Raw genomic sequence first — 11,502 nt, forward strand, 5'->3', positions numbered from 1 at the left:
AGGAAGAGTCTTCATGTTCAGTGCCCAGAACAAAAGGGCGTTCTGTCCTTCGGCTATGTCTAGGTAGTGACTTAGCTGTAGTGCTGGAGTGGTCCCAACATCCTTCTTCTGCCTCTTATGGTATGCAGCAAACAGCCCTTCTCCTTCTACAAGGTCATCTTGCTCTTCATCAACCAGAAGCACAGGTTGCTCAGTCTCTGTAGCATCTTGCAGGATCAATTCTGGAAAAACATTTAACAACAGTAGCAGAAACAAAAGAGCCCTTATTACCATTGGTGTTGGTGATACAGTGTTAGACTGAAAAATGCAATTATTGATGCTGTCAATTAGATCAGACTATGAGGAAAAAAGTTGCATTGAAGTCAATAGTATTTACCTTTAACTCGTTGTGCCACCTCTGCCTTGATGTCACGATTGACCAGCACATGGGGCTCCACCCACAGCAGAGAAAAGGCTGGATCCAAGGCGGCTGCTTTGAGGTAGACTGGGTCTGAAAAGGGGGCAGTGATCCCATCTTGAGTCCTGGCCATTTTCACATTAATGAAGATCCCAAGAAATCTTTTGTTCAGGGATGCCTGGAGACTTCTGACCAGGCCACTCAGGAAACGCACTTTAGGCTTCAGCTTCTCAAGGTGGTGATTGAGGGACAAGACGGATGGAACAACTGCACTGATTGTGACGACCTTCTCTCCCTGTGTCAAATCAGTTGCTTCTCCAAACGGCTTCAAGATGTCCACCAACTCCTTCAACAGATTCCACTCTCGCGGTGTGAATGACAACTCCTTATGCCCAGCCTTTTCTAGAACGGCACAGAGCTTTATATGATCACAGTGGAGAACTGCCTTTACTTGCCTCAGTGTTGAGTTCCATCTTGTGTTGACTGCAGCAGGGATGCCTCTCTGTTCCCCAAATTCACTATCAAACACATCTTTGAATGTTGTGCTTGTGTGCAGCAGTGAGCTAAGTTTTGATAACTTGGAAAGAGAAGGACATGCCACTTTTGTTTCTTTCAAACCGTCTCCCACCACCAGCTGAAGCGTATGCGCAAAACACTGCAGGCGCCGTTTCTTTGCCATAGCAGCATCTACCGTTTGCTGTTCTTCCAGGGTTAAGTCACACCAGAGATCAGGGTCATCAAGATGATCTCCGTCATCATCCTCTTGTTCACTGGGGAAGCACACAGTGAATGCCTTTCGCATGCTAGCCGCATTTTCACTAATAATGTAGTCCAATTTATCTTTGATGCTGTATTCATCGCATATTGACTCAAATTGGTCACAGATTCGTTCAGCTGTGTGTGAGCCTTTGAAGCGATTGCAGGCCAAGAGATTAGTCTTTAGCTGTATCCTCTCTGTCTCTTTCTCTATCCAGTGGACAGTGATACCTAGGAATCCCCTCATCTTTCGGTCAGACCAAATGTCCACAGTGACTGAAACATGCTCAGTGTTGCTCAATTGAGTTTTTAATCTTGAACGTCTCTCCTCAGCGAGGCTCTCTGTTTTTGATGTCAATGTTCTGCGACACACTGGGCTGTACTTACTGTCAAGTACCGTCAGAAAGTGCCGAAAACTCTTGTTTTCCACAATAGACAGGGGAAAGTTGCAATCAATAATCAAGTCGGACAGTATTGCATTAGTGATAGCTTTCTGCTGTGGATGACTCATGCTGTAATGCCCTACACGACTGTCCAAGAATTGTGAGATTGAAGGCTGTTGTGGGTCATCTATGATGCTTTTATTCATCTGGTATTCTTCAAATCTGTAACAGGTAAGCATATAAAACAGATGTCAGAAAATGCTAACATTGTGTTAATATTAATTTTTGTGTTAATATTAATTGTATTGTATACTGTAAGAGTGTGTGTGTTTTAACATTACATTGATAAAATAAATTTCATTTTCAGTGTACACTTACTATATTAATAATATTTTTACTGCTGTACCTTGCCATCAAACAGCCCTTTCCGACAGGAAACTGAAGTATGCTTGTTAATTCACTCTCTCCAGCACACCAGATTCCATTGGCAAAAACAGCAATTTTACCTGCATCACACAGAAATTGCTGGTCTACTGCTGGCTCAATGATTAAGTATAATTGTGCTATTCTATGTCTTCTGTGATAGTTCAGCTTAGTTGTGATTTACCTAAATTACATAAACGACCTCAATGAGGCAGCAGTAGACCAGCAGCTAGCAACTCCCATGTGCTGCAAAGTAAAATGGCCATTTTTGTCAATGGAATCTGGTGTGCTGGAGAGAGTGAGATATACTTAGTTTTCCTATCGGAAAAAAATCGTCTGGCAGCAAGCTAAAATGGTACACATATTCTTAATATAAAGTACATTAAACTGACCTTGATTTGATTAGGCTTGCTTAAGTTTTGCTGCTGGCAGCAGTCTACTGTGTATGATCCACTGACTAGCTGCTAAGCACATACAATCTCGCTTAAAAAAAAATCCTAAACTATCCTTTTACAATATAAGTATGGATAAGTTCAATATTTTGCACTTTGAGACCCATTTCTGGTTTGTCTAGGATGAAAGAGACTGTTTGACTCCGACATTTTGACGATTGGTCCAGTCTAGAGCTTTTGGTTAATTTAGAATCACCCCCATATGCTTCAGGTACGGGCATTCATAAAGCGGTCCTTAAATCAACCCTAAACGTTCGTTTTCAAAGATGTGCAACTCACCGAGTGGTTAGTGGTGTTCGTTGATGTTCCAAAACGAGTGTCTTAGCGAAATACAGTTTCTGTCGTGTTTAATTTGATAAATATCAAGCGCAAGTTAATAGCCTACTCGGTGAGGTATCTGAAAACATAGCTAGTTCCACAATAGCAAATAACACGGATGGAAACCAAATATTGCGCCGATATATTTAAAAAAAAACAACTACGAACACCACTTACCACTCGGTGAGTTGCTCATCTTTGAAAACGAATGTTTAGTGTTAATGTTTCATTCAAAACTTACCGTTCTTTGTGCAACTTCAAATGTCGAACGAAGTTCGAAGTTGTCGCGTCTCCGTCTGTAATCTTCGACCCGCATGTTTTACATACTGCAATTCTTTTTTTGTTGAGCACCTCATAATTTTTATACCCAAACGAAACTACCTTTGGTATCATTTTTGCCAACTGACGCGCGCATTTAGTTTGTTCCTCTTCATTGGTTGTCCCGTACTTTGATTGGTTGGATGCTGTCAGATCGAAACAACGTGGATCTAATTTGATTGGATGTCGTGCCGCACACAGATGCACACAGGTGCAAAGAGAGAGAGACGTCCGTGTCAACATACTTTTTAATCTTTGCGTTCGAGGAAAGTAGCAAGTCTTTTCAAGTCAAAAGGGTCAAGTCCAAGTGAAGTCACGAGTCACTGATGTTAAAGTCCAAGTCGAGTTGCAAGTCTTTTTAGATTTTGTCAAGTCGAGTCTAAAGTCATCAAATTCATGACTCGAGTCCACAACTCTGCTACATACTGATATACACCTGAACATCAGCAGGAGAGGACTCTTTAAAGTAGAGACACTACATACTGATATACACCTGAACATCAGCAGGAGAGGACTCTTTAAAGTAGAGACACTACATACTGATATACACCTGAACATCAGCAGGAGAGGACTCTTTAAAGTAGAGACACTACATTCTGATATACACCTGAACATCAGCAGGAGAGGACTCTTTAAAGTAGAGACACTACATACTGATATACACCTGAACATCAGCAGGAGAGGACTCTTTAAAGTAGAGACACTACATACTGATATACACCTGAACATCAGCAGGAGAGGACTCTTTAAAGTAGAGACACTACATACTGATATACACCTGAACATAAGCAGGAGAGGACTCTTTAAAGTAGAGACACTACATACTGATATACACCTGAACATCAGCAGGAGAGGACTCTTTAAAGTAGAGACACTACACACTGATATACACCTGAACATCAGCAGGAGAGGACTCTTTAAAGTAGAGACACTACATACTGATATACACCTGAACATCAGCAGGAGAGGACTCTTTAAAGTAGAGACACTACATACTGATATACACCTGAACATCAGCAGGAGAGGACTCTTTAAAGTAGAGACAATACATACTGATATACACCTGAACATCAGCATGAGAGGACTCTTTAAAGTAGAGACACTACATACTGATATACACCTGAACACCAGCAGGAGAGGACTCTTTAAAGTAGAGACACTACATACTGATATACACCTGAACATCAGCAGGAGAGGACTCTTTAAAGTAGAGACACTAAATACTGATATACACCTGAACATCAGCAGGAGAGGACTCTTTAAAGTAGAGACAATACATACTGATATACACCTGAACATCAGCAGGAGAGGACTCTTTAAAGTAGAGACACTACATACTGATATACACCTGAACATTAGCAGGAGAGGACTCTTTAAAGTAGAGACACTACATACTGATATACACCTGAACACCAGCAGGAGAGGACTCTTTAAAGTAGAGACACTACATACTGATATACACCTGAACACCAGCAGGAGAGGACTCTTTAAAGAGTTTTGAAGTGAATATATATCTGAAGTTGTTTTGAGTTTCTGTAGTTTCTCACACACCTGTGCAGAGACGTTACCTTTGTGACCCTTTCCCCCTTCACTCATCCAAAAACTCTTTCATTAAAGTCGGTGAACCTTTTCATCGAGTTCACACCGGGACACGCACGCACGCACGCTCTGAAGTGGCTGGAGGTGCTTAATTTCATTTCTCATTCAGCGGCTGTATTTATGAGCTCTGCTATGCATGAGGGACATTTACATTTAACTCAGCCGTCCGACCTACATACCAACGAGCACTGAAAGAAACTAATGTGAGTGGAGAGAGGCTCGCTTTAGGCTGAATTTAAATATATAAAAGCGTGATTTCCTCCTCCATACTTCAGTGAACTGAGGCGAACTCCGGAGAAGTAACTCTCCCGAACTCTTGTTTTGAAACGAGATCCGAAGCGTCAATATTTCCTAAGATTTTCTGGGATTTGAATCGTGAAAGAGACGCCCTGCGACCTGATTTACCCCCCAAAAATCTATCATCATCCAGCAGGAACTCAAACAATCAGCCTTTCATCCACAAACACACCTGCAGATTATAACAGAGCTGCGGTAGATCGTGTTTTTGTGCTGGACCCTGAAGGCATCATCTCTGAAGAGGCCTCATTAGGATATTTAAACATAACCAGAACATTTGTAATATAAAAAGTAATTGTGTTCATGGTGATATCTGTTAGTTAATTATCTGACTCCACTCACCTGCAATGTGTTCGGAGAGGGCACGAGTACATCCTTTCCTCAAGTAGAAGTACAGATACTCGTGTTTAAAAATACTCTGGTGAAAGTAGAAGTACTGACTAAACTTCTTTACTCAAGTCAAAGTAAAGAGGCTTTGAAATGTACTTCAGTAAAAAGTACCCATAACTAGCAGCTGTTTTAAAGAGTACCTGACCTCCCTTTATATTAATAGAACAATAATGTCATTGTTAGCTCATGAATGTTTCCATGCTGAACAACGGCAACATGACAACGTTTCCATTGGTCCCTCTTCTTTAGAGAAGACCAGGAAATGATGGATACACGGATCGTGTTCAAATCAATAGGCACGCAATGACTCTCAATAATAATGATCACGCCACCAAACACACATTCAGACTAAAGGAACCAGCCTGTTTGGAAAATGAGAGAAGTAGAAAGTACAGGTATTTGAGTTCAACATGTAAGAAGTAGAAAGTACAGGTATTTGAGTTCAACATGTAAGAAGTAGAAAGTACAGGTATTTGAGTTCAACATGTAAGAAGTAGAAAGTACAGGTATTTGAGTTCAACATGTAAGAAGTAGAAAGTACAGGTATTTGGGTTCAACATGTAAGAAGTAGAAAGTACAGGTATTTGAGTTCAACATGTAAGAAGTAGAAAGTACAGGTATTTGAGTTCAACATGTAAGAAGTAGAAAGTACAGGTATTTGAGTTCAACATGTAAGGAGTAGAAAGTACAGGTATTTGAGTTCAACATGTGAGAAGTAGAAAGTACAGGTAGTTGAGTTCAACATGTAAGAAGTAGAAAGTACAGGTATTTGAGTTCAACATGTAAGAAGTAGAAAGTACAGGTATTTGTGTTCAACATGTAAGAAGTAGAAAGTACAGGTATTTGTGTTCAACATGTAAGAAGTAGAAAGTACAGGTATTTGAGTCCAACATGTAAAAAGTCAAAGTAAAAAGTCGTCAGAAAGATAAGTAGTGGAGTAAAGTACTGATACCAGAAACATGTACTGAAATACAGTAACAAAGTATTTGTACTCCTCTACTTTCCAACTTCAGTGCATTTAAACCGGGATCATCTGAGGTTCCTCGGGTTCTTCAGGAGAACGTGCAGATCTCTCGTCTTTGAAATACGAGGATCCGATCAAATCAAACCGCTGAGTGCGATGTCCTCAAACATCGCTCTTCTCCATAATGCATGGCAGTTTAAATTAAGCGTATATGGAGCGCAGAGCGTTTACATTATGCATCGCTGAGAGAGCTGTAGGACACTCTGAAGAGAGGAGGTGAGGATAATCAACACGTGGACATCGTGGTTGTGTAGATGCACGGATGTTGTACGGTGCAGATGTGCAGGCTAGGACCAACGAGTTAAAGTTACGTTAATCAGACGTCACAAATAAATGTTAATACATAAAGACAATTTAAAAAAGGAGAACAAAGTAATGTTCAGTTGATGCATGAATCAATGTTGAGTAAACTAATGATTATGTTTATTTACATAATACTAAAAAAGTACAAAATTCACTATTAAAGAAAGTCAGTTTTTTCAATAAAATAAAAGCACAATGCACACTGTGTGCAATTCAGCGGGATTAACTTCCCTATGTTTAATTAATACAATATTGTCGACATTATGACATATCGTCCTCCCGTTGAGCAGCCTAGCTTCCTGAGAGAATAAATCTGATCTGCAGTTTAGAGAGACGCTGCGTACAGAGAACGATCTGTTGCTCCTCTGTCGAGCAGGGAATGCCGGATCCCTGCTTTTCAGATTAGGCGTGTTTTATATGCGGAGCGTCGTCTCCTGCTTATCTAACGCTCAGACTCTTTATTGGACCTCGACATGCAGACCTGTAATTAAAGGCAGTGGAGTGTGTGTGTGTCCTGGGTCTCTGACAACGTGACGTCACTCTTTTGCCTTTGAGATCCTCCACTGAGCACGAAATGGAGATGACTTTGTGGACTCGTAAAATGTTTGAGGTTTTAAAATCCAATTTCCGCTGCGGCAGCTCTGAGGCAGAAAGAGAGCAGAGAGAAGTCTTTACTCTGACATGGTGCTTTCTAAACTACAGGAAGAGGAAGTATCAGATCCTAAACTACAGTAAGAGGAAGTATCGGATCCTAAACTACAGGTAGAGGAAGTATCAGATCCTAAACTACAGGAAGAGGAAGTATCAGATCCTAAACTACAGGTAGAGGAAGTATCAGATCCTAAACTACAGGTAGAGGAAGTATCAGATCCTAAACTACAGGAAGAGGAAGTATCAGATCCTAAACTACAGGTAGAGGAAGTATCAGATCCTAAACTACAGGTAGAGGAAGTATCAGCTCCTAAACTACAGATAGAGGAAGTATCAGATCCTAAACTACAGGTAGAGGAAGTATCAGATCCTAAACTACAGGAAAAGGAAGTATCAGATCCTAAACTACAGGAAGAGGAAGTATCAGATCCTAAACTACAGATAGAGGAAGTATCAGATCCTAAACTACAGGAAGAGGAAGTATCAGATCCTAAACTACAGGAAGAGGAAGTATCAGATCCTAAACTACAGATAGAGGAAGTATCAGATCCTAAACTACAGGAAGAGGAAGTATCAGATCCTAAACTACAGGAAGAGGAAGTATCGCATCCTAAACTACAGGTAGAGGAAGTATCAGATCCTAAACTACAGGTAGAGGAAGTATCAGATCCTAAACTACAGGTAGAAACTACAGGTAGAGGAAGTATCAGATCCTAAACTACAGATGGAGGAAGTATCAGATCCTAAACTACAGATAGAGGAAGTATCAGATCCTAAACTACAGGAAGAGGAAGTATCGGATCCTAAACTACAGGTAGAGGAAGTATCAGATCCTAAACTACAGGAAGAGGAAGTATTGCATCCTAAACTACAGGACGAGGAAGTATTGGATCCTAAACTACAGGAAGAGGAAGTATCAGATCCTAAACTACAGGAAGAGGAAGTATCAGATCCTAAACTACAGGAAAAGGAAGTATCGGATCCTAAACTACAGGAAGAGGAAGTATCGGATCCTAAACTACAGGAAGAGGAAGTATCGGATCCTAAACTACAGGAAGAGGAAGTATCAGATCCTAAACTACAGGTAGAGGAAGTATCAGATCCTAAACTACAGGTAGAGGAAGTATCAGATCCTAAACTACAGGAAGAGGAAGTATCAGATCCTAAACTACAGGTAGAGGAAGTATCAGATCCTAAACTACAGGTAGAGGAAGTATCAGCTCCTAAACTACAGGAAGAGGAAGTATCGGATCCTAAACTACAGGAAGAGGAAGTATCAGATCCTAAACTGCAGGTAGAGGAAGTATCAGATCCTAAACTACAGGAAGAGGAAGTATCAGATCCTAAACTACAGGTAGAGGAAGTATCAGATCCTAAACTACAGGTAGAGGAAGTATCAGATCCTAAACTACAGGTAGAGGAAGTATCAGATCCTAAACTACAGGTAGAGGAAGTATCAGCTCCTAAACTACAGATAGAGGAAGTATCAGATCCTAAACTACAGGAAAAGGAAGTATCAGATCCTAAACTACAGATAGAGGAAGTATCAGATCCTAAACTACAGGTAGAAACTACAGGTAGAGGAAGTATCAGATCCTAAACTACAGGAAAAGGAAGTATCAGATCCTAAACTACAGGTAGAGGAAGTATCAGATCCTAAACTACAGGTAGAGGAAGTATCAGATCCTAAACTACAGGTAGAAACTACAGGTAGAGGAAGTATCAGATCCTAAACTACAGGAAAAGGAAGTATCAGATCCTAAACTACAGGAAAAGGAAGTATTAGATCCTAAACTACAGGAAGAGGAAGTATTGAATCCTAAACTACAGGTAGAGGAAGTATCAGATCCTAAACTACAGGAAGAGGAAGTATCAGATCCTAAACTACAGATAGAGGAAGTATCAGATCCTAAACTACAGGTAGAAACTACAGGTAGAGGAAGTATCAGATCCTAAACTACAGGAAAAGGAAGTATCAGATCCTAAACTACAGGTAGAGGAAGTATCAGATCCTAAACTACAGGTAGAAACTACAGGTAGAGGAAGTATCAGATCCTAAACTACAGGAAAAGGAAGTATCAGATCCTAAACTACAGGTAGAGGAAGTATCAGATCCTAAACTACAGGTAGAGGAAGTATCAGATCCTAAACTACAGGTAGAGGAAGTATCAGATCCTAAACTACAGGTAGAGGAAGTATCAGATCCTAAACTACAGGAAAAGGAAGTATCAGATCCTAAACTACAGGTAGAGGAAGTATCGGATCCTAAACTACAGGAAAAGGAAGTATCAGATCCTAAACTACAGGAAAAGGAAGTATTAGATCCTAAACTACAGGAAGAGGAAGTATTGAATCCTAAACTACAGGTAGAGGAAGTATCAGATCCTAAACTACAGGAAGAGGAAGTATCAGATCCTAAACTACAGATAGAGGAAGTATCAGATCCTAAACTACAGGTAGAGGAAGTATCAGATCCTAAACTACAGGTAGAAACTACAGGTAGAGGAAGTATCAGATCCTAAACTACAGGAAAAGGAAGTATCAGATCCTAAACTACAGGAAAAGGAAGTATTAGATCCTAAACTACAGGAAGAGGAAGTATTGAATCCTAAACTACAGGTAGAGGAAGTATCAGATCCTAAACTACAGATAGAGGAAGTATCAGATCCTAAACTACAGGTAGAGGAAGTATCAGATCCTAAACTACAGATAGAGGAAGTATCAGATCCTAAACTACAGGTAGAGGAAGTATCGGATCCTAAACTACAGGAAGAGGAAGTATCAGATCCTAAACTACAGGAAAAGGAAGTATCAGATCCTAAACTACAGATAGAGGAAGTATCAGATCCTAAACTACAGGAAGAGGAAGTATCGGATCCTAAACTACAGGAAAAGGAAGTATCAGATCCTAAACTACATGTAGAGGAAGTATCAGATCCTGAACTACAGATAGAGGAAGTATCAGATCCTAAACTACAAGAAGAGGAAGTATCGGATCCTAAACTACAGATAGAGGAAGTATCAGATCCTAAACTACAGGAAAAGGAAGTATCAGATCCTAAACTACAGATAGAGGAAGTATCAGATCCTAAACTACAGATAGAGGAAGTATCAGATCCTAAACTACAGGAAGAGGAAGTATCAGATCCTAAACTACAGGTAGAGGAAGTATCCGATCCTAAACTACAGGTAGAGGAAGTATCAGATCCTAAACTACAGGTAGAGGAAGTATCAGATCCTAAACTACAGGGAGAGGAAGTATCAGATCCTAAACTACAGGAAGAGGAAGTATCAGATCCTAAACTACAGGTAGAGGAAGTATCGGATCCTAAACTACAGATAGAGGAAGTATCGGATCCTAAACTACAGGTAGAGGAAGTATCAGATCCTAAACTACAGGTAGAGGAAGTATCAGATCCTAAACTACAGGTAGAGGAAGTATCAGATCCTAAACTACAGGAAGAGGAAGTATCAGATCCTAAACTACAGATAGAGGAAGTATCAGATCCTAAACTACAGGTAGAGGAAGTATCAGATCCTAAACTACAGGTAGAAACTACAGGTAGAGGAAGTATCAGATCCTAAACTACAGGAAAAGGAAGTATCAGATCCTAAACTACAGGAAGAGGAAGTATCAGATCCTAAACTACAGATAGAGGAAGTATCAGATCCTAAACTACAGGTAGAGGAAGTATCAGATCCTAAACTACAGGAAAAGGAAGTATCAGATCCTAAACTACAGGTAGAGGAAGTATCAGATCCTAAACTACAGGAAAAGGAAGTATCAGATCCTAAACTACAGGTAGAGGAAGTATCAGATCCTAAACTACAGGTAGAGGAAGTATCAGATCCTAAACTACAGGAAAAGGAAGTATCAGATCCTAAACTACAGGTAGAGGAAGTATCGGATCCTAAACTACAGGAAAAGGAAGTATCAGATCCTAAACTACAGGAAAAGGAAGTATTAGATCCTAAACTACAGGAAGAGGAAGTATTGAATCCTAAACTACAGGTAGAGGAAGTATCAGATCCTAAACTACAGGAAGAGGAAGTATCAGATCCTAAACTACATATAGAGGAAGTATCAGATCCTAAACTACAGGTAGAGGAAGTATCAGATCCTAAACTACAGGTAGAAACTACAGGTAGAGGAAGTATCAGATCCTAAACTACAGGAAAAGGAAGTATCAG

General features: G+C 40.2%; 1 protein-coding gene across 1 annotated transcript in view; it reads right to left on the reverse strand.

Moving 5' to 3' along the window:
* The window catches only part of LOC307026792 (zinc finger BED domain-containing protein 4-like), a gene marked incomplete at its 5' end in the record, with an annotated part of 1,758 nt that extends 559 nt beyond the window's left edge, over positions 1-1,199 (reverse strand). Inside the window, 2 exons of the mRNA XM_079694924.1 lie at positions 1-221; positions 377-1,199. The exon at positions 1-221 is cut by the window's left edge and continues 559 nt beyond it. Of these exons, the coding sequence (XP_079551050.1) occupies positions 1-221; positions 377-1,199 (1,044 nt within the window). The remainder of the gene's footprint in view (positions 222-376) is intronic.
* Positions 1,200-11,502: the final 10,303 nt, after the last annotated feature.

This window comes from Notothenia rossii, assembly GCF_949606895.1.
Source record: "Notothenia rossii genome assembly, contig: scaffold_163, whole genome shotgun sequence".
In the NCBI taxonomy this organism is placed as follows: Eukaryota; Metazoa; Chordata; class Actinopteri; order Perciformes; family Nototheniidae; genus Notothenia; species Notothenia rossii.